Consider the following 21,796-nt stretch of genomic DNA (forward strand, 5'->3'; position numbering starts at 1 on the left):
AATGAATCATTTTTAAAAAGCTGAAATCTTTTGAGTCAGTAAGTATTCAACCCCATTGTTATGACAAGCCTAAATAAGTTCAGGACCAGAAATTTGCTAAACAACTAAAATAATAAATTGCATGGACTCACTCGATGTGCAATAATAGTGTTTGACATGTTTTTTTGTTTTTTGTACTCTACACATAGAATTATCTGTGAGGTCCCTCAGTCGAGCAGTGAATTTCAAACAGATTCAACCACAAAGAACTGGGACGTTTTCCAATGCCTTGAAAAGAAGGGCACCTATTGGTAGATGGGTAATACATTTTAAAAAACAGATATTGAATATCCCTTTGAGCATGGTGAAGTTATTACAGTTTTTTCCAATTGCTAACACACAAAAATGACATGCACAGCACAATTATTTAAACTGACACACAGAGAGCAAAACCTCTTCTCAAGTCTCCAAAAGTCTAAACACATTTTCTGTTTTACACACATTTTGCAATTCAAAATGGCACTTTTTAAATGCACTGCACACGGTTCTCTGCATGAGACACAACAATCTGACATAAAGTCACGTTTGCCATTTCAAAACACTGCCATTCAAAATGACACTACATGAGCTAATTGGCCAATACATGTGCCACCTGGCCAAACACCTCTGGTTAAATATTACCACTTCAATCAGGAAGTAAGCACTATGAAAAGACCACAGGTGAGCACCTTTTATTTTACAACAACAATGGAAGCAATTACAGAGAGAGGAAGAGGGAGGTTGAGAATGAGAGGGGGAGGAAGAGTGAGAGGTAGGGGTAGAGCTGGTAAAGGAGTTCATGGCCAAAGAAGACAACTTTCAAATGAAATCAGAGCAACCTTAGTTGATCATGTCATCAACCATGGGCTGACAATGCGAGAGGCTGGACAGAGAGTGCAGCCCAACTTGAGCCGTTTTACTGTCGCCTGTGTCATCCGGACATTTAGACTGGAGTACAGGTATGTAACCAACATTTCTTTCACACTATGTAGTACACCCCATGTCATAGTGTATCAGTTGGGTGACACCTGTTTACTTCATGAATGGCTGACGTCATACACTAACTGCACAAATTTCCTGTAGAATTTACTCTACTGTGGGGGAAATATCTTTAGGCTGCATTGCCCAAGCCCTATATTTTTGTTTTTCTGTTTTTCTAAAGGACTGAGAGACGCAACCATGGTGGAGGAAGGGGCCAAATGTTCACCGGAGTACAGGAAGCTGCCATTGTAAACTTGGTTTTGGAAAATGAAATCAGATTACGATAAATTCAAAGCCACATCATCCAAGACAACACCATATTCAACAACATTCAACGAGTCAGTGTGTCCACCCACATTGGCTCGCATTCTCAAGCGAAACAAAATGAGAATGAAACAACTTTATAAGGTGCCGTTTGAGAGAAACTCTCAAAGAAACAAAGAGGTCAGACGAGCATATGTGGATGTAAGTACAATATTGACTGCAGTACACTACACGCAACATTGTTTCCCAGTGTACTGGATAACACCATATTAACTGCTTTTGTTCTTTGTTTTCAGGGAGTACTGGAAATGGATGCTCATGCAATCCCACATGAGTTCATCTTTATAGATGAGGCTGGGTTCAACCTAGCGAAGGCCAGAAGAAGGGGGAGAAACGTCATTGGCCACAGAGCCATTATAGATGTTCCTGGCCAACGCGGTGGGAACATCACAATGTGCGCTGCCATCTCCAATACGCATGGTGTCCTCCACCGTCATGCCAACCTTGGACCATACAACACAGCCCATATTCTCACATTTCTGGACAGACTCCACAACATTCTCATACCACCAGAGCTGAATGATGCAGACCATCAAAGAACCCGCTACGTTGTAGTATGGGACAACATGAGCTTTCATCGTGCAGCCCCAGTCCAAAACTGGTTTGTTGACCACCCACCATTTCTCGTGCAATACCTCCCACCATACTCACCATTTCTGAACCCCATAGAAAAGTTATTTTCGGCATGGCGGTGGAAGGTATACGACCGGCAGCCCTTTGTGAGCATGCCTCTTGTGCAGGCTATGGAAGAGGCATGTGATGAGATTGATGTGGGTGCGATTCAGGGATGGATAAGGCACTCTAGGCGCTTCTTCCCTCGATGTCTGGCAAGGGAAGATATTGCCTGTGATGTGGATGAGGCGTTGTGGCCAGAACCAGCTGTGATGTGGACGAGGCGTTGTGGCCAGAACCAGCTGTGATGTGGACGAGGCGTTATGGCCAGAACTAGCTGTGATGTGGACGAGGCGTTGTGGCCAGAACTAGCTGTGAACCATGATGTGGACGAGGCGTTGTGGCCAGAACCAGCTGTGATGTGGACGAGGCGTTGTGGCCAGAACCAGCTGTGATGTGGACGAGGCGTTGTGGCCAGAACCAGCTGTGATGTGGACGAGGCGTTGTGGCCAGAACCAGCTGTGCGGCAAGATGCTGCCTTATTATTTTTCTTGCCTTTTCTTTTTCAGTTTACTGTTTTTTTGTGATCATATTTTGGTTCAGTCCAATGTAAATATATCTGCTGTGCATATGTTGCACTGACTTGTTTGGTGAAAAATAAAAATAAATGTTTCAACAGCATGTGTGTGTATCTACAAATATTTCTGTGCATCTGAAGAATTTTCAATCAATTTGAACTATTTTAGTATTATGGCAAAGCATACTAAAGATGAGAGTGCTTTTCATTATGCCCAACAGTGTGCAGTTGGTTAGACAAAAAACGTTTGATTTCGATAATGCTATATGTAGTTTTGGTTGCAGGGCTTCATTTTGCAGGATATATGAGGTTTTTTGCAGTTTGGGTGTGTGGTTTTGTGAATTGTGTTAAGTATTTTGATAAAACCAGCCTAGTTAGCAAAATTGTGTTTTAGCAATTGGGAAAAAAATGTAATTACACTTTGGATGGTGTATCAATACACCCTGTCACTACAAAGACAGGGGTCCTTCTTAACTCAGTTGCCGGAGAAGAAAGAAACCACTTAGGGATTTCACGAGGCCAATGGTGACTTTAAAACAGTTAGAGTTGAATGGCTGTGATAAGAGAACTGAGGATGTATCAACATTGTAGTTACTCCACAATGCTAACCTAATTGGCAGAGTGAAAAGAAGGAAGCCTGTACAGAATATGCATCCTGTTTGCAATAAGGCACTAAAGTAAAACTGCAAAAAAATGTTGCAGAAAAATTAATTTCATGTCCTGAATGCAAAGTGTTATGTTTGGGGCAAATCCAACATAACACATCACTGAATACCACTCTTCGTATTTTAAAGCATGGTGGTGGCTGCATCATGTTATGGATATGCTTTAAAATAATAATGTGCAAATATTGTACAATCCAGATGTGCGAAGCTCTTAGAGTCTTAACCAGAAAGACTCAGCTGTAAAAACTGCCAAAGTTGATTCTAACACGTATTGATTCAGGGGGTTGAATACTTATCCAATCAAGATATAGTGTTTCATTCTTATAAATATAATTTTTCTTCCACTTTGCCATTACACAGTGGCATAAAATACTTAAGTAAAAAATGCTTTAAAGTACTACTTAGGTAGTTTTTGGGGGTATCTGTACATTACTATTTATATGACTTTTACTCCATACATTTTCCCTGACAACCAAAAGTACTCATTATATTTTGACATGAAAATGGTCCAATTCACACATTTATCAAGAGAACATCCCTGATCATCCCTACTGCCTCTGATCTGGCAGATTCACTAAACACAAATGCTTTGTTTGTAAATTATGTCTGAGTATTGGAGTGTGCCCCTGGCTATACATCAATCATTTTTTAAAATAATTGTGACGTCTGGTTTGCTTAATATAAGGAATTTTAAATGGTTTAAACTTTTACTTTTGATACTTAAGTACATTAACAATTCCATTTACTTCTGATACATAAGTATATTTAAAACCAAATACATTTAGACTTTTACTCAAGTAGTATTTTAGTGGGTGACTTTAACTTGAGTAATTTTCTATTAAGGCATCTTTTACTTTTACTCAAGTATGACAATTGAGTACTTTTTCCACCACTAACATTAAAGAGTATTTTGTGTAGACCGTTGACAATTACATCCATTTTAATATCTCACATTGTAACACAACAAAATGTGGAAAAAGTCTAGGGGTATGAATACTTCCTGAAGGCACTGTATGCTTCAGAGTGCATACAGAACTAGATGACAGTGATAGAGCAAAAACCAAACTTAGAAAACGGCAAAGCAACATCTCCACAATGACCTATAACCACACATTCCTCATCTTTCACAATCGTCCCCTTCTTGCATCCTCTTCATCCATCCATCCCTCCTTCAGTTCTCTCCTTCCCTTGTTCAGAGCTGGAAACGCCAGCATAGATGCCCCAGCCGGTCAATGTTCTTATGCAGGACACTGTGGATGGGCGCTACGTATCTCGCCACGTCCCCGTCCCGTGCAAAATCCCGGCAGAACAGGCCCTTCTCGGCACTGAAGACAAACTTCTGTGGCATGGGGCCATTGCCCCTCACATACTCCCACACAGCCAGGAGGAGAAGCCTCACCTCGAAGGGCGTCAGGTAGGGGAAGGCCTCGTGGACGTTGCCCAGCACCGGGGGCAGCAGCTGGCCCTCGCCCATACATGACACCAGCATGCAAGAGGCCTGGAGGTGCCAGGGGGAGTCTACTGCCAAAGGCTCCCTCGAAGCCTCCCAGTGGGCTAGCAGAGTGGCCAGCAGGCCCCGGAGCACCGCAGAACAGTAACAGAGAGCAGGATGCCCGGCAGCCACAACATGGAGTAAAGGGAAGAGGACAGGGTGGGCCTCGAAGCAGCGGCGGATGTGTATGTCACGTTCTACAGTTGTGCGTGCATGTTCCTCTGGCGGCCATGACAGTTCCCCGTTGGCCACGTCGGGGCAGATATACTCCACCAGCGTCACCGCCATCATTTTGGCCGCCTCAGCGTTGATGGGCGGCGGCTCGTCGGGAACGACGGTGGATTGGTGTCGGGTGCCTCCACTGTTGCCACCATTCCCAGATGGCGCGCTGCAGCACTGGACGGTGACAGCCAGCAGAGTCTGGACGTTCTGTATGACACTGGCAGCGTCTGGGTGAGGCGTAGCGCTGCGCTGCTTCAGACCCTTCCCTATCACCCCAGCATGGAACACAGACCACACACTGCCAGAGAAGTTGACCGTAGTGCCAAACCTGCAGTTGATGTCCAGCAGGAAGCCCCCCCGGTCAGGGGCCAAGGACGGGGAGATTGGGGTGTCCCCTCTAATGTCCTCGCTCTGCCCTCCGAACAGGTCAGCGTTTCCTTTATGTAGAGCTCCCTCCACCAGCTGCAGCAGGACACATTTGAGGGTTAGAGGGGAGTAACCTGCCAGACGGGACAGGAGGAGCACCGAACAGTTCACCGCCTCTCCTCCCTGCCCTCCGTCTCTCCCCTTCCCTGCCTGTACTCTCCTCCGCAGCGCCAGGAAGAAGTGTGTGACGGCGGCCCGACAGACGAGCAGCAGGTGCGAAGGCAGGGTGGCACGGGGGAGGAGGCTGCGGGACAGGAGCCGCACGGCAGCGTGGGATACCGCCTGGTCACCGTGGAGGAGCAGAGGGCAGAAATCATGGAGGTGTCCCGAGACCGCTGCTCCAACCTGCAATGCCATGGAGGACTGAGGACTAGCACCTCCTCCCATGCCTCCAGGACCCCTCCTCTCCTCCTCCTGTACACTCTGCATGGCAGAGGCCAGGTTGAGGAGGAGCTGGCAGAGCTGCTTGGGTCCCAGGGTGTGTGTGTGGATCTGGGCCACGCAGCGGGTCACTGCTGCAGGGATGAGGCCTGGCAGGCAGGTGGACAGCGGGGTGTGGAGCTGCCAGGCCAGGGCCAGCTGGTCTGGGTTCCGTGCCAGGGTGAGCAGCTGACAGAGGGCCTCCGTGGCCACACTGGGGCCCCTGTACACAGACAGCAGACACAGCAGCTGGTGCAGCCAGAGATGGCGCTTCCTTTCCAGCCTCAATGTCTCGGCACACAGCTCTCCCACGTGTGACTGCATCTCCTCCAGGAAGGGGACTACCCGGGGGGCCTGGGAGGAGGGAGAGTGGGGGCGGCTGTAGTAGCTGTCGTCCCCCTCTGAGCAGGTGTAGACCAGCTTGTGGAGATGCAGCAGGAGCATCTGGAGGAGGCGGTCACAGGCCTCCCGGACCCCCTCGTGAGGGGAAGGCGTTGGGCCGGAGATAATGACGGATGCAGGGGTGGCCGTGTCAGCGAGGAAACGGAGGATGCGTGCCCCTCCAGCAGGGCTCTGGGCGATGAGGTGAACAACCAGCCCCATCATGTTGTCCAGCTCGTCCCTGGGAAGCCCTTGTAGAACAGCCTGGAGCTGGAGCAAGACTGGAGGCCGTAGAGACTCCACCAGCTCAGCAGACACGGCGCCCAGCAGAGAGGGTGACAGCGCCGCCAGCTGGAGGAGGAAGGGCACTGCGCCTCGGCATAGCTGAGTTGAGTGCTCCCAGGAGGTGGAACCAGAGCTGGGGGGTATAGTCGGGGGACTGAGGCTCTCCTGGAACATCCTCAGCAGCTCCTGCCGGATGCTGTCAGAGTGCCGCGCCGCCAGGTGGCCCAGGATCCCCACCACAGAGCCGATCTTAGGCACTCGGTTGCTCTTGTCTCCCTGACCCTTGTCAGCCGTTCCGTGGGAGCAGAAGTCTTTAAGGCCACAGGCCAGGACGCGGCTGATGATGGTGCCCGGGAAGGAGGATCCGATGTGGGCCACCACCCAGTCAAAGTGGGGGGAGTGCTGCACGGAGGTGTCCAGGAGAGCGTCCACACATTGATCAGGACACCAGGCTATCATGGCCGCCAGGCACTGGGTATAGGCCTCCATGAGGGAGCGGGTAGCTGCACAGGACATCCACAGCTGCAGCAGCTCGTTGAGGCTGGAGGATTGGGGAGCTGCCCTGCGACCAGCATGCTTGGAGCTCAGCTGCCCCAGCAGGTCTACAGCCCAGGTGGAGACGAGGGGAGCCCAGGCTCGGGGGTTGAGCCTGATGAACTCTGCCAGGACGCCATGGACCTCCATGATGACGTCCTCCAGGTTGGAGTCCCCATCGCCCTCGCCGTCCGCCTCCAGATTGTGAAGAAAGGTTGAGACGTGCTCGTTGTACACGCCCCTTAGGTGCTCAAGCACCGCCCCACGACAGGCAGGCACGGATCGTAGCAGACGCACTGCACAGCGGGCATGCTCACGGACGCTGAGTTTACGACCCTGGGTCTGGTCCACGCCACTGATGAAGGATTTGATCTCCTGGGACAGCTCCTGGGGGCTACACAAAACACACACACACTCACAATAAAAGTTCACTGTTGCAAAAAATATAAACTAACAAATGTGATTCTAATTGGTTGAATTTTTCTATTCTCTGACTAGAATATTTCATAAATATAATTGAAAAATGCTAACCACAATACCGTTAGCATAACAACAGCCTTATAACTTTCTGGTACAGTAGGGAATCAGCCACATACTGTAGCTACTACTACTGGTTGGATAGCTAGCTATGCTAAGCAACAAACCTAAGTGCATTCTGCGGTGAGTGAGCGAGAGAGGTCTGCATGGAGACTGTCAGGAGAGTTCCGTCAAAAAAGCCAGACATCGTTCAACTTCCCAAACTGAAAATAGAACATTAACTCTCCCCTAGTAACAAGCTACGAATAACCAACTCTACACCTGAAATATTATGATATTTTTTAAGTAATGTTCGGTCTAAATATCAAAAGGGCGCTCCAAAACCGGAAGTCTTTATTTTATTATTCTATCATGTTTACGGAGCGGCAATGCAGAAAATATATTTACTGCCATCTACTGGCCTGACACAGTACTTCGAAACCAACGTCAGCGCGCACGCTTCCAACAGAGACGCCGCTCTGATTTGTTTTATTTTTTTGAGTCAGCTGATAGCTGACGCTTCTGACTTCTGTGTTCGAGGTGAAAGCAAGCAACATCCGCACGACACCGAATTTACTGTAAGTATAATAATTGTAATGTATTTCAATTATTATCTTTACAGAAATACTTGTGAGGAAGATTACAAATAACTAGGTAGCTAACTGGGATCGAACATCATACCATGACTCTTGACTGCACGCAAAGACTGTCTCTGTTTTGTGCTGTCTGTGGTCAGTGAACGTATAGCTACGCAAGCTATCTATTTCGTTGCATAATGTTTTATTATAGACACCAAAACACAGTGAAATCAGTTTCTAATTTATTTGTCAATAGATTGCATAATATTTTGTGAGCTCGTGTGTTATGGTAACAGGCTCCCTAAATATAACCCATTGGTTTCATTTTGACATAAAGGGTTTTGATCGAAGCTCAGTGAAGGGAAATCAAAGCTGTGTAAAGGAAATAACAGTTACCATGGCTCCAACATTGGTAAGTAAAGTCCAGTCTTTTTGTTGTCCTATATTTACATTGTGTTTGTACAATGCATGAGTCATGACTGAAGAACTTTTTATAGTTCCCTGATCTGAGAACTTTCCCTTTCAGAACTGCATACTTGGCACTTTAACAAGATGGTGTCTAGCAACATTGTGCCAATACACAGATTGCTAAATCATTCTTAATGGTTTCATCATTTTATTTTATTTTTCACAGTATGATAAGAAGCCGGAGCCAGGGGATCTGATAGAGATATTCAGAGGGAACTACCAGCACTGGGCTTTGTACGTTGGTGACGGCTTTGTTGTTCACCTGGCCCCACCCTGTGAGTAATACTCTTGATATAGTGTACTCAACAATTGATATACTGTAGATATAGAGTACATTCAACTCAACTTTGACACTGATGATGTCTTGTCTGTGCACCCCCTCCCTTGGACCTTTCCCTCTCCCTCACCCATGTCTCTTTGCTCCCCAGCCGAGGGACCTGGGGCCAGGGCCAACAGCATGATGTCTGTGCTCAGTGACAAGGCTAAGGTGAAGAAGGAAGAGATCTGGGACGTGGTGGGGCATGATCAGTGGTGCGTAAACAACCAGCTGGATGAGAAGTACCAGGTCAGTAGCAGTAAGTACAGTAAGGCTGTGTCCCAAATGGCACCCCATGGGCCTCTGGTCAAACGTAATGAACTATGTAGAGAATAAGGTGCCATGTGGGACACAGCCTGTGTGATCCTGTGTGGCTCAGTTGATAGAGCATGGTGCTTGCAATGCCAGGATAGTGTTTTCCATTCCCACTGGGGCCACCCTTATAAAAATGTATGCATGCAATTTCGCTTAGGATAAAAGCATCTGCTAAATGGCATGTAGTATTATTATATTATCATTATAGGTCAGACCCATACATGAGATACTGAGGGAAGCCCAGGCCTATGTGGACCAGGAGATGCCCTACTGTGTCTTCAGGGGGAACTGTGAGCACTTTGTCACAGATCTGAGATATGGGAAGGCTGAGTCTCGACAGGTAGGTACAGTGGACTGGTGCTCAACTAGTTGTACTGTGCTCAGCGTAGTATTTTTGTGAGTCGTAATAACATTCTCAACTTGGTCAAGACATACGTGAGTGTAGAGTAACTGGTGTACTTGTTGTTATACATTCAAAGCATCTATGCTGTGATACTGTTTCTGAATCAGTCAGTCAGTCATTCATTCATTCAAATTAATGTTAGTCTTTTTCTGCCCAGGTTCGTCAGGCTGTGGAAACTGTGGGAATGGCTGCAATGGTGGGCTTCGGAGTCCTTGCTGTTGCAGGTATCGCAGTGGCCATCTTTGGAGGTGGAAGCAAGAAGAAGAATGAAGAAGAAGAAGAATATAAGTGACCAACTGTATAATAGCTTCCTGAGCAGCCAGTCACCAATAAGCCTAATAGATTATTTTTTTAACTACAGTACTGCCATCGTCACTTGTATAATTCTGGGGCTTTCAGAAGGAAGGGTTGAGTATTTCCATAATATTTTTATTTTTTACAGTTAAACAGACATGAATTGAAAGCACAAAAGGAGGAAAGGTGTCTGGTTATAATTCCAAGGTATACAGCCTTGGAGGGGCCATAACCTTGCAGGCTGCTAGACTAAGCTAGCTGTTTAAAAAATGTTGACAGTTACTTATAAGCTATGAAGTTTCCCTACTAAAGTTTTAACATATTTATGTAGACTCTCTTTATAATGGGATAAAATGGTATTCCACTGAAGTTCTAATGTTTCTATCATGAAGCAAATTGTCTAAAGGACCCAGGGCTTTCGAGTGGCACAGCATCTCAGTGCTAGAGACATCACTACTAACCCTGGTTCGATTCCAGGCTGTATCATAACTGGCGCACAATTGGCCCAGCGTCGTTAGGGTTTGGCTAAATAAGAGTTTGTTCTTAACTGACTTGCCTAGTTAAATAACAAAATAAAAGGACCCACAGAACTACTCCTGGTTAGGGTTGAAGTGGATCCATCTAATGCTGCTTGTATCGCTTCGTAATGACTGACAGCATTATGAACAGGTGCATCAAAGCAGTGACCAAGAGACTGAAAAACAGCTTCTATCTCAAGTCCATCAGACCGTTAAATAGCCATCAGTAGCACCTTAGAAGCTGCTGCCCTATAAATGGTTTAATTTGGAAGTTTACATACACCTTAGCCAAATACATTTCCACAATTCCTGACATTTAATCCAAGTAAAAATTCCCTGTCTTAGGTCAGTTAGGATCACCACTTTATTTTAAGAACATGAAATGTCAGAATAATAGTAGAGAGATTTATTTCAGCTTTTATTTCTTTCATCACATTCCCAGTGGGCCAGAAGTTTACATACACTCTTTCCGAGGTCTTGGCTGATTTATTTTGATTGTCCCATAATGTCAAGCAAAGAGGCACTGAGTTTGACGGAAGGCCTTGAAATACATCCACAGGTACACCTCCAATTGACTCAAAGGATGTCAATTAGCCTATCAGCAGCTTCTAAAGCCATGACATCATTTTCTGGAACTTTCCAAGCTGTTTAAAGGCACAGTCAACTTAGTGTATATAAACTGTCCCACTGGAATTGTGATACAGTCAATTATAAGTGAAATGATCTGTCTGTAAACAATTGTTGGAAAAATGACTGCATGCACAAAGTAGATGTCCTAACCGACTTGCCAAAACTATAGTTTGTTAACAAGAAATTTGTGGAGTGGTTGAAAAACTAGTTTTAATGATTCCAATCTAAGTGTAGGTAAACTTCCGACTTCAACTGTACATAGACTTGAAATCGCTGTCCACTTTAATAATGGAACACTGGTCACTTTAATAATGTTACATATTTTGCATTACTCATCTCATATGTGTGTACTGTATTCTATTCTATTACACTGTATCTTAGTCTATTCCTCTCTGACATTGCTCGTCAAATATTTATATATTCTTAATTCCATTCCTTTACTTTGGATTTGTGTCTATTGTGAGTATTTTTGTTAGATGTTACTGCACTGTTGCATCTGGAAACACAAGCATTTTGCTCCACCCGCAATAACATCTGCTAAACACGAGTATGTGACCAATAAAATTTGATTTGAACAAATTCTTACTTTATTTAAATGTTTGATTGAAAATATTTGAAATCATAACTGGTGTTTCATCTTTAAAAAAGAGTTTGAAGAGTTTGTTTTTTAAATATTAATTAACTGAATCTTATTAGCATTTTATCTTAGTAGATTTAGTCTTGACATACTCTTTGGTTTATATTTGTAAATGTCTACTTAACTTATACTTGTCTTAGTAAACAAAAGAAACACCTCCGTTGGCCCACTGCAAGTCCCAGAAGGAACTTTAGTGGATTTGGATGTTGACTCTTGGCAGAAGTAGAACTTGTTCTGAATATCTTTGTAAAACAGTGCACACCCTTTCACATAAAACACACACTGTGTATTTTATTGTCATGGTTTTGTTTTGGAATTGTTCACATGGTACACAAGATTCCGCCTTTATAAAACAATGCATCTGATTTTACTGTCTTCTTCCATATGAACTTCCCTCCCTCCCCATCCACAACATATTTAAAAATCACAGCACAGCTCATCTGACCACATAACACCAGTAAATAGTGCTGCCATCCAACAAAGGCACAAACAGAACCTTCCCTTTCCCTTGACCCAGCCAACTCTAACAAGATAGTTGATGGACAGAATTATTTTGCACTTTATGATTTGATATTAAATAACTCAGTGACTCCATAAATATACAGGAAGAATCTACAATTTGACTTGAGCCCGTTTGAATCTGTTTATAATTGTATAATAAGCCTAACAGTAGTAATTATCGTGTTATGGGTCAGTTGGAATGATTGATGTGCATTGTATTTGGGCACAGGTAAAGTACAAAGGCTGAGTACCAGAATGATTCCATGAGGGTTGAATAGGAGCCATGTGTCTGGGGTTAAGGCTGATGGATCCTAATATCTGTTCTAGAGCACTGTCTAATATCGTTACAGTTTTATATCATTATATACTCTTAATATGAATATATAGATCTTTTATATTCTTAGAGAATGAAGGTAGTGTTAAGTTTCAGCTCTTTGTGTATGAGAAGTGTAATTATCTAGTGGACTGCAGTCGACTGTAGGAATGTGTACTCCCAATAACTAAGGCACGGAGGAGCAGGAAGGTTCCGGACTCAGGCTGGGACACGAGAACACCAAGAGGAGGAACAGACTCAGTTCCTGTCCGGAAACAGAGACTGATTATTTATATTAGAAATACAAGGAAGGGGACTCCGCCTAGTCGGAAGGTGTACAGTGCATTCAAAAGTATTCAGACCCCTTGACTTAAAAAAAGAAAAAGAACTTGACATTACAGCCTTATTCTAAAATTGAATAAATTGTTTTCCCCCCCTCAATCTACGCACACTGCCCCATAATGATAAAGCAAAAACAGGTTTTTAGACATTTTTGCAAATGTATTTACAATAAACAACTGAAATATGACGTTTACATAAGTATTCAGACCCTTTACTCAGTACTTTGTTGAAGCTCTTTGGCAACGATTACATCCTCGAGTCTTCTTTGGTATGACGCTACAAGCTTGTGTCGTGATGTTGTATTAGTTAATGTGAAGACTGTTGCTCATCGAATGATTAAAGTTTCTAATTGTGTTTCTAATTATTAATTCATTAACCTGGGGCACCATGGGAAAACAAGTTTTTATTGAGTTTCTATTTCCCAAATTAACTCAAAGAATATCAGAATATCGATTTTACAACAGCCGCTAATTAACCAGTTACCTCAACAATCTCGTTCTGAACATCGTATAGTCCGTGAATATGCACGGACCCGGGTCTCACCAATGAGTTCGTACCACACCAATCTTAGGTGAATATTTATTGATTAGAAAGCTAAAATGATGATAAAAGATACACATAGACAAAACACATTATAGGCTATTGATTAGAACTTAGTATAACGGGCCAACACACTATGGGGCGTGTTACCCAAAATGGGGATTTCAAAGAGAGAGAGAAAAAAAAGAAAGTACACAAGAGAAATATACATTTGGGTGAATTTGTCAGCTATGCTATTCGAACCCTAGTCTTGCCTCAAACTGCCGCTCTTATGGGTCAGAATATAATGATGTAATTACGTGGGGAAGACCTCCGAGGATTCTCTGTGTGGACCGTTCAGGGGACAGTTCAGACTACTCGATGACGCACTTCTCCTGCGCACCTTTCTGGTCGTCCTCATGATGTCAGTGTCCTTTTTGGCTTAGGAGTCTTGTTCCTGTCACGCCCTGACCTGAGTATTCTTTGTTTTTTAAAATATATTTTGGTTAGGTCAGGGTGTGACATGGGTGATGTATGTGTTTTAGTACTGTCTAGGGGTTTTGTAGGTTTATGGGGTTGTTTACCATCTAGGTGTTTATGTATGTCTATGGTTGCCTAGATTGGTTCTCAATTAGAGGCAGCTGTTTATCGTTGTCTCTGATTGGGAACCATATTTAGGCAGCCATCTTCTTTGGGTATTTCGTGGGTTATTGTCTCTGTCTAGTTGCCTGTGTCTGCACATTTGTAGTATAGCTTCACGTTCGTGTTGTTGTTTTTGTAGTTTGTTTAGTGTCCGTCTTCATTCAAATATAACATGTATTCAATTCACGCTGCGCCTTGGTCTTCTCACTACGACGAACGTGACAGAATAACCCACCAACAATGGACCAAGCAGCGTGGTAAAAGGCAGCAGCAGCGATCGCAGGACTCATGGACTTGGGAGGAAATTCTGGACGGCGGAGGACCCTGGGCACAACCAGGGGAATAACGCCGACCCAAGGCAGAGCTGGAGGCAGCGAAAGCAGAGAGGCGCTGGTATGAGGAGGCAGCACGGCAGCGCGGCTGGGAGCCCGAGCCCAGTCCAGAGCATCCGGCTACAGTACCCAGTCCAGAGCGTCCGGCAACAGTACAGTACCCAGTCCAGAGCGTCCGGCAACAGTACCTACTCCAGAGCGTCTGGCAACAGTCTACAGACCGGAACCTCCTACGACGGACCGCAGACCGGAACCTCCTAGGACGGGTCACAGTCTGGAACCTACCACGACGGGTCACAGTCCGGAACCTACCACGACGGGTCACAGTCCGGAACCTACCACAAGGGGTCACAGTCCGGAACCTACCACGACGGGTCGCAGTCCGTAACCTACCAGTCCGGATCCGCCAGTCTCCCTCCAGTCCGGATCCGCCAGAGTCTCCCTCCAGTCCGGATCCGCCAGAGTCTCCCTCCAGTCCGGATCCGCCAGAGTCTCCCTCCAGTCCGGATCCGCCAGAGTCTCCCTCCAGTCCGGATCCGCCAGAGTCTCCCTCCAGTCCGGATCCGCCAGAGTCTCCCTCCAGTCCTGAACCGCCAGAGCCGCCAGTCAGCCAGGAGCTGCCAGAGCCGCCAGTCAGCCAGGAGCCGCCAGAGCCGCCAGTCAGCCAGGATTCGCCATAGCCGTCAGCCAGCCAGGAGCCGCCAGTCAGCCAGGATTCGCCATAGCCGTCAGCCAGCCAGGAGCCGCCAGAGCCGTCAGCCAGCCAGGAGCCGCCAGAGCCGTCAGCCAACCAGGAGCTGCCAGAGCCGCCTGTCACGCCGGCGATGCAGGAATCTCGCTCCTGTCCGGAGCCCCACATCTTCAGAACCCTAGATCTCTCCTCCTCTGTTGGGGTTGAGAGATAATCTGTAGGGTTGTGGTCTCCTGTAACCTGACCTGATCAGGACAGTCATGACACTTGGCACACCTGGATTAGGGGAGTTCCTCCCATTCTTCTCTGCAGACCTTCACAAGCTCTGTCAGAATGGATGGTGAGCGTCGCTGCACAGCTATATTCAGGTCTCTCTAGAGATGTTCGATCGGGTTCAAGTCCGGGCTCTGGCTGGGCAACTCAAGGACATTCTGAGACTTGACTCCTGTGTTGTCTTGGCTGTGTGCTTAGGGTCGTTGTCCTGTTGTCAGGTGAACCTTCACCCCAGTCTGTGGTCCTGAGTGCTCTGTAGCAGGTTTTCATCAAGGATAGCTCTGTACTTTGCTCTGTTCATCTTTGCCTCGATCCTGACTAGTCTCCCAGTCCCTGCCATTGAAAAACATCCCCACACCATGATGCTGCCACCACCATGCTTCACCGTAGGGATGGTGCCAGGTTTCCTCCAGACGTGACGCTTGGCATTCAGGCCAAAGAGTTCAATCTTGGTTTCATCAGACCAGAGAATCTTGTTTGGTTTTTGCTCTGACATGGACTGTCAATTGGGGAACCTTATATAGACAGATGTATCAAATGTAAATGGAATTGCTCAATGTACTTAAGTATCAAAAGTAAAAGCATAAACCATTTAAAATTCTTCCTATTAAGCAATTCTCTTGTTTCTTTTTGTTGACAGATAGCCAGGGGCACACCCCTACAAACTAAGCATTTGTGTTTAGTGAGTCCGCCAGATCAGAGGCAGTACGGATGACCAGGGTCGTTCTCATGATAAGTGTGTGAATTGGACCATTTTTGTGTCAAAATGTAACGAGTACTTTTGGGTGTCAGGGAGAATGTATGGAGTAAAAAGTACATTATTTTCCTTAGGAATGTAGTTAGGTTAAAGTTGGAAAAATATAAATAATAAAGTTGTTGTAATGTGTGTGCTGAGAGTCGGGAAGCAAGTATTGGGAGTGAATATTTCATAAATAAACAGAGTATTATACCAAACACAAGCAACGCAGAGACATGAAACAGAAACACCTGGAGACGGGACCAAAGGGAGTGACATATATAGGGCAGGTAAATCAAGGAGATGATGGGAGTCCAGGTGAGTCTGATGATGCGCAAGTGCGCATAACGATGGTGACAGGTGTGTGCCATAACGAGCAGCCTGATGACCTAGAGGCTGGAGAGGTGCACACGTGACAGTAGTAAAGTACAGATACCCCAAGAGTTCCATCAAACAAGGCAGACATCTTTCAATTTCCCAAACTGAAAATAGAACATGAGCAACTCTCCCCTAGCAACAAGCTACGAATAATCAACTCTAGAACTGGAATATTATGATATTTTTTAAGTAACGTTCAGGAAAAATATCAAAAGGACACTCCAAAAGCGGAAGACTTTATTTTCTTCTTCTATCCTGTCTTTCGAGGGGTAATGCAGAAAAATATATTTACTGCCATCTACTGGCCTGACGGAGTACTTTGAAACCTACGTCATTGCGCAGGCTCCCAGCAGAGACGCCCCTCGAATTTGTTTTCTTTTTTTTTTCTTTCAGTTGATCGTTGACGCCTGATGCCTTTTGGCTGATCCATTTGTGGTTTCAGGGTGAAAACAGAGTTGGGTGCTGTGGAATAGGTGAGGTTAACCAGAAGTGGTCTTGTGTTAATTGTTTGTGTTTCCGACTGGTCAGGGGGAGCAAGCGCTCCGCGTTACACGAATGAGGGCAAGAGATGTGAATTGTTTGACTCTCAAGAAAATGCGCCATTGAAAGGAGTGGTAACTGGGGTAGCGGTAAATGTAAAAGTTGACCAACTGAAAGGGAAGATTCCCGGTGTTTGTGATACTCGTTGTTTGGTACGTCGCAAACAGGGTGGGGTGAGTGCTGAAACAGAAGAGTCGTTGTCTGTTTTTTAAAATGTTGATGTTGAGTCTTTGCCCGACAAAGTGATGTTAGGATATATAAGTTATCGCATACAAGCTTTTGTACCGAATACATTACGTTTTTACAGGTGTCGAACTTTTGGTAAAGTAATGGTATGTGTACATTTTAGGGGTGCCCATGGGGCTGGGGGTCAAAAATGTCGCATGTGAGAGAAGCAGGTTGAGGTTTCCAGGATTAGAGTAGTGAGGAAGTTGTCATATGCTGAGGCAGTGAAGAAAGTAGAGGAAGATGGGTCAAGGAGGTGAGATCCTGAGAGGAGTGGTGTGAGTAGTAGATCTGTACCAGTACAGAGGGATAGGCCAACAAATTATATAAACTCAGCAAAAAAAGAAACGTCCTCTCACTGTCAAGTGTGTTTTTTATTTTCAGCAAATTTAACATGTGTAAATATTTGTATGAACATAACAAGATTCAACAACTAAGACATAAACTGAACAAGTTCCACAGACATGTGAGTAACAGAAATTGAATAATGTGTATTTGGGTGTGCAAGACTTGACGTCAGCATACCACCCTGCATCCCACTGCTGGTTTGCTTCTGAAGCTACACAGGGTTGGTCTTGGTCGGTCCCTAGATGGGAGATCAGATGCTGCTGGAAGTGGTGTTGGAGGGCCAGTAGGAGGCACTCTTTCCTCTGGTCTAAAAAAATATCCCAATACCCCAGGGCAGTGATTGCCCTGTGTCGCGTGCTGTCTTTCGGCTGGGACGTTAAAACGGGTGTCCTGACTCTCTGGGGTCACAAAATTACTATTATTATTTTTTATTACTATGTTATTTATTTTTTTAAATTGTGAGTGTAGTGTTAGATGGTAGGGTAATAGTTTATTTATTTATGTTTTCAAGCAAAGTATAAGGGTTGTACTCTGGTCTAGTAGGTGGCGTAAATGAAACATTTATTGGATGCCAACCGCCAACCAACCTCATCGAGGAAGAAGTTAAACCTCATCGAGGAAGAAGTTAAACCTCATCGAGGAAGAAAAATAAGTTGACGTCTGATTTATACTTCTGTGTTCTAAGTGAAAGTAAGCAACATCGAGGCCACGACACCGAACTTACTGTAAGTTATATGAATTTAAATGTTTTTAAATTATCTGGACAGAAATACGTGTGTGAGGAAGATTACAAATAGCTAGGTAGCTAACTGGGATCGAAAGTCATACCATGACTCTTGACAGCACGCAAACACTGTCTCTGTTGTGTGCTGTCTGTGGTCAGTTAGCTAGCGATCTATTTCGTTGCATAATTCATGTTTTTATAGACACCAAAACACAGTGAAATCAGTTTCTAATTTATTTGCCAATAGATTGCCTAATATTCTGTGAGCTCCTGTAATGGTAACAGGCCCCCTAAATATAACCCATTGGTTTCATTTTGACATAAAGGGTTGAGATCGAAGCTCAGTGAAGGGAAATCAAAGCTGTGTAAAGGAAATAACAGTAACCATGGCTCCAACATTGGTAAGTAAAGTCCAGTTCTTTTGTTGTCCTCTGTCTCTATGTAGTCTTACCTGTTTGTTTAGAACAAATTCCCATTTTGTTTGTACAATGCATGAGTCATTGTCATGAGAATTTTCAATCACAATGACAATAACTCATAATCAATAAGCTTTGACCAATCCCAGAGGTTTGTAAGACCTTGGGTTTAATAATAATTAGGCAAAGACTAGTACAGTTTATTCACGAGAACGTTCTAAAGTCAAGAATACAAACCCAGTCTTTATGACACAGACACACAAACAAGTTCAAATCTTAAGCTACGCCTTGCTCAGACAGTCAGTGTTTTTCCATGACACAGATACATTGTTTCTTTAATCTGCAACATGTTTCATAATCTTCTGCAAACCTAACAGTTTCTCCCCTCCACGGGTGGGGACAGAATGTCCTGTAAGAACACAGTAGTACAACTTGTCTGTCGATAGCTCCTCTTATCATTTGTTTCACACTTGCACCCTGCTTACATACTAAAAAGGAACAAAAGGTCCTTGTTCTAATTCTGACTAAAACTACACACACCATCAGATTATAGATGAGTGATTCTTATAAATTTCATACAATTATATGGTTTCAGGGTGGAATATTTGAATCATTACCTTTAAGCATATAATTCCCTTATCAGTCATGACTGAATAACTTTTTATAGTTTTGTTTCCTGATCAGAGCACTTTCCCTTTAAGAACTGCATACTTGTCACTTCAACAAGATGGTGTCTAGCAACACCCTTGTATGTATAACCATGGCAATACACACATTGCTAAGTCATACTTAATTGTTTTATATATATTTTTTGACAGTATGATAAGAAGCCGGAGCCAGGGGATCTGATAGAGATATTCAGAGGGAACTACCAGCACTGGGCTTTGTACGTTGGTGACGGCTTTGTTGTTCACCTGGCCCCACCCTGTGAGTAATACTCTTGATATAGTGTACTCAACAATTGATATACTGTAGATATAGAGTACATTCAACTCAACTTTGACACTGATGATGTCTTGTCTGTGCACCCCCTCCCTTGGACCTTTCCCTCTCCCTCACCCATGTCTCTTTGCTCCCCAGCCGAGGGACCTGGGGCCAGGGCCAACAGCATGATGTCTGTGCTCAGTGACAAGGCTAAGGTGAAGAAGGAAGAGATCTGGGACGTGGTGGGGCATGATCAGTGGTGCGTAAACAACCAGCTGGATGAGAAGTACCAGGTCAGTAGCAGTAAGTACAGTAAGGCTGTGTCCCAAATGGCACCCCATGGGCCTCTGGTCAAACGTAATGAACTATGTAGAGAATAAGGTGCCATGTGGGACACAGCCTGTGTGATCCTGTGTGGCTCAGTTGATAGAGCATGGTGCTTGCAATGCCAGGATAGTGTTTTCCATTCCTACTGGGGCCACCCTTATAAAAATGTATGCATGCAAGTTCGCTTAGGATAAAAGGGTCTGCAAAACGGCTTAAGTTGTTTTGCTAAATGGCATGTAATTATATTATCATTATAGGTCAGACCCATACATGAGATACTGAGGGAAGCCCAGGCCTATGTGGACCAGGAGATGCCCTACTGTGTCTTCAGGGGGAACTGTGAGCACTTTGTCACAGATCTGAGATATGGGAAGGCTGAGTCTCGACAGGTAGGTACAGTGGACTGGTGCTCAACTAGTTGCACTGTGCTCAGCGTAGTATTTTTGTGAGTCGTAATAACATTCTCAACTTGGTCAAGACATACGTGAGTGTAGAGTAACTGGTGTACTTGTTGTTATACATTCAAAGCATCTATGCTGTGATACTGTTTCTGAATCAGTCAGTCATTCATTCATTCAAATTAATGTTAGTCTTTTTCTGCCCAGGTTCGTCAGGCTGTGGAAACTGTGGGAATGGCTGCAATGGTGGGCTTCGGAGTCCTTGCTGTTGCAGGTATCGCAGCGGCCATCTTTGGAGGTGGAAGCAAGAAGAAGAATGAAGAAAAATAAGTGACCTACTGTATAATAGCTTCCTGAGCAGCCAGTCACCAATAAGCCTAATAGATTATTTTTTTAACTACAGTACTGCCATCGTCACTTGTATAATTCTGGGGCTTTCAGAAGGAAGGGTTGAGTATTTCCATAATATTTTTATTTTTTACAGTTAAACAGACATGAATTGAAAGCACAAAAGGAGGTAAAGTGGCTGGTTATAATTCCAAGGTATACAGCCTTAGAGGGGCCATAACCTTGCAGGCTGCTAGACTAAGCTAGCTGTTTTTTTATTTTATTTTGTCAGTTATAAGCAGTGGTGGAAAAAGTACCCAGTTGTCATACTTGAGTAAAAGTTAAGATAACTTAATAGAAAATGACTCAAGTGAAAGTCACCCGGTAAAATACTACTTTAGTAAATGTTTTAAAGTATTTGGCTTTAAATATACTGAAGTAAAAGAAAACCGGACTGCATCATTACCCTATGTCGTTTGGTAGGTAAGTCACATTTCTGCAGTGTGACAGCTCATATAAAACATTCATAACCCATTTATATGTCAAATAAACATTCAGCATATACACACATTATAGTTTTTTTAGACAATTTGAATCTGTTTATAATTGTATAATCCTAACAGTAGTAATTATCGTGTTATGGGTCAGTTGGAATGATTGATGTGCATTGTATTTGGGCACAGGTAAAGTACAAAGGCTGAGTGCCAGAATGATTCCATGAGGGTTGAATAGGAGCCATGTGTCTGGGGTTAAGGCTGATGGATCCTAATATCTGTTCTAGAGCACTGTCTAATATCGTTACAGTTTTATATCATTATATACTCTTAATATGAATATCTAGATCTTTTATATTCTTAGAGAATGAAGGTAGTGTTAAGTTTCAGCTCTTTGTGTATGAGAAGTGTAATTATCTAGTGGACTGCAGTCGACTGTAGGAATGTGTACTCCCAATAACTAAGGCACGGAGGAGCAGGAAGGTTCCGGACTCAGGCTGGGACACGAGAACACCAAGAGGAGGAACAGACTCAGTTCCTGTCCGGAAACAGACTGATTATTTATCTTAGAAATACAAGAGGTGACGCCACCTAGTCGGAAGGTATACATATACAGTATGTCCTTGTGTGACCTCTAGGTGTGCTGTGCAGCTGCAACACCCACTGTGGTGAATAAATCTAGCTTGAGTTTTTCTCACTGAGTATGTCTGGATTATTGTACACAGAAAATACAA

General features: G+C 44.4%; 3 protein-coding genes across 6 annotated transcripts; 2 read left to right on the forward strand and 1 right to left on the reverse strand.

The window, feature by feature from the left end:
* Nucleotides 1-4,099: 4,099 nt before the first annotated feature.
* ints5 (integrator complex subunit 5) lies at nucleotides 4,100-7,836 on the reverse strand. Its single transcript, XM_024383294.2, has 2 exons — nucleotides 7,582-7,836; nucleotides 4,100-7,331 (listed from the first exon to the last, which is right to left on the reverse strand). Exons 1-2 carry the CDS (start codon nucleotides 7,659-7,661, stop codon nucleotides 4,370-4,372), a joined length of 3,042 nt encoding a protein of 1,013 aa, XP_024239062.1. The 5' UTR covers nucleotides 7,662-7,836; the 3' UTR covers nucleotides 4,100-4,369.
* A 94-nt stretch (nucleotides 7,837-7,930) lies between these two features.
* LOC112221156 (phospholipase A and acyltransferase 4) lies at nucleotides 7,931-10,700 on the forward strand. The gene is made up of 6 exons (XM_024383295.2): nucleotides 7,931-8,031; nucleotides 8,369-8,443; nucleotides 8,666-8,774; nucleotides 8,928-9,064; nucleotides 9,339-9,470; nucleotides 9,691-10,700. The coding sequence occupies exons 2-6, from the start codon at nucleotides 8,429-8,431 to the stop codon at nucleotides 9,823-9,825; spliced, it is 528 nt and encodes a 175-aa protein (XP_024239063.1). The 5' UTR covers nucleotides 7,931-8,031; nucleotides 8,369-8,428; the 3' UTR covers nucleotides 9,826-10,700.
* A 6,037-nt stretch (nucleotides 10,701-16,737) lies between these two features.
* On the forward strand, nucleotides 16,738-21,756 carry rarres3l (retinoic acid receptor responder 3-like). 4 transcript variants are annotated; one of them, XM_024383291.2, is made up of 7 exons: nucleotides 16,738-16,812; nucleotides 17,996-18,177; nucleotides 18,503-18,577; nucleotides 19,411-19,519; nucleotides 19,673-19,809; nucleotides 20,101-20,232; nucleotides 20,449-21,756. In XM_024383291.2, the coding sequence occupies exons 3-7, from the start codon at nucleotides 18,563-18,565 to the stop codon at nucleotides 20,569-20,571; spliced, it is 516 nt and encodes a 171-aa protein (XP_024239059.2). In that variant the 5' UTR covers nucleotides 16,738-16,812; nucleotides 17,996-18,177; nucleotides 18,503-18,562; the 3' UTR covers nucleotides 20,572-21,756. The 4 variants fall into 4 exon arrangements, with proteins under 4 accessions (XP_024239059.2, XP_024239061.2, XP_024239060.2 ...); XM_024383293.2 differs by having other exon boundaries at nucleotides 16,798-16,812; nucleotides 17,993-18,177; XM_024383292.2 differs by lacking the exon at nucleotides 16,738-16,812 and adding an exon at nucleotides 16,832-17,052.
* Nucleotides 21,757-21,796: the final 40 nt, after the last annotated feature.

Source organism: Oncorhynchus tshawytscha, linkage group LG21 (genome assembly GCF_018296145.1).
Source record: "Oncorhynchus tshawytscha isolate Ot180627B linkage group LG21, Otsh_v2.0, whole genome shotgun sequence".
NCBI lineage: Eukaryota > Metazoa > Chordata > Actinopteri > Salmoniformes > Salmonidae > Oncorhynchus > Oncorhynchus tshawytscha.

Excerpts from the sequence above, each read along its gene's own strand:
- ints5 (XM_024383294.2), bottom strand. The coding sequence starts at position 7,661 with ATGTCTGGCTTTTTTGACGGAACTCTCCTGACAGTCTCCATGCAGACC. Across the intron at positions 7,332-7,581 it reads TCACCGCAGAATGCACTTAG|CCCCCAGGAGCTGTCCCAGG; the intron begins GTTTGTTGCTTA and ends TGTTTTGTGTAG.
- LOC112221156 (XM_024383295.2), top strand. Across the intron at positions 8,775-8,927 it reads TGTTCACCTGGCCCCACCCT|CCGAGGGACCTGGGGCCAGG; the intron begins GTGAGTAATACT and ends TTTGCTCCCCAG. Across the intron at positions 9,065-9,338 it reads AGCTGGATGAGAAGTACCAG|GTCAGACCCATACATGAGAT; the intron begins GTCAGTAGCAGT and ends TTATCATTATAG.
- rarres3l (XM_024383291.2), top strand. Across the intron at positions 19,810-20,100 it reads AGCTGGATGAGAAGTACCAG|GTCAGACCCATACATGAGAT; the intron begins GTCAGTAGCAGT and ends TTATCATTATAG. Across the intron at positions 20,233-20,448 it reads GGAAGGCTGAGTCTCGACAG|GTTCGTCAGGCTGTGGAAAC; the intron begins GTAGGTACAGTG and ends TTTTCTGCCCAG.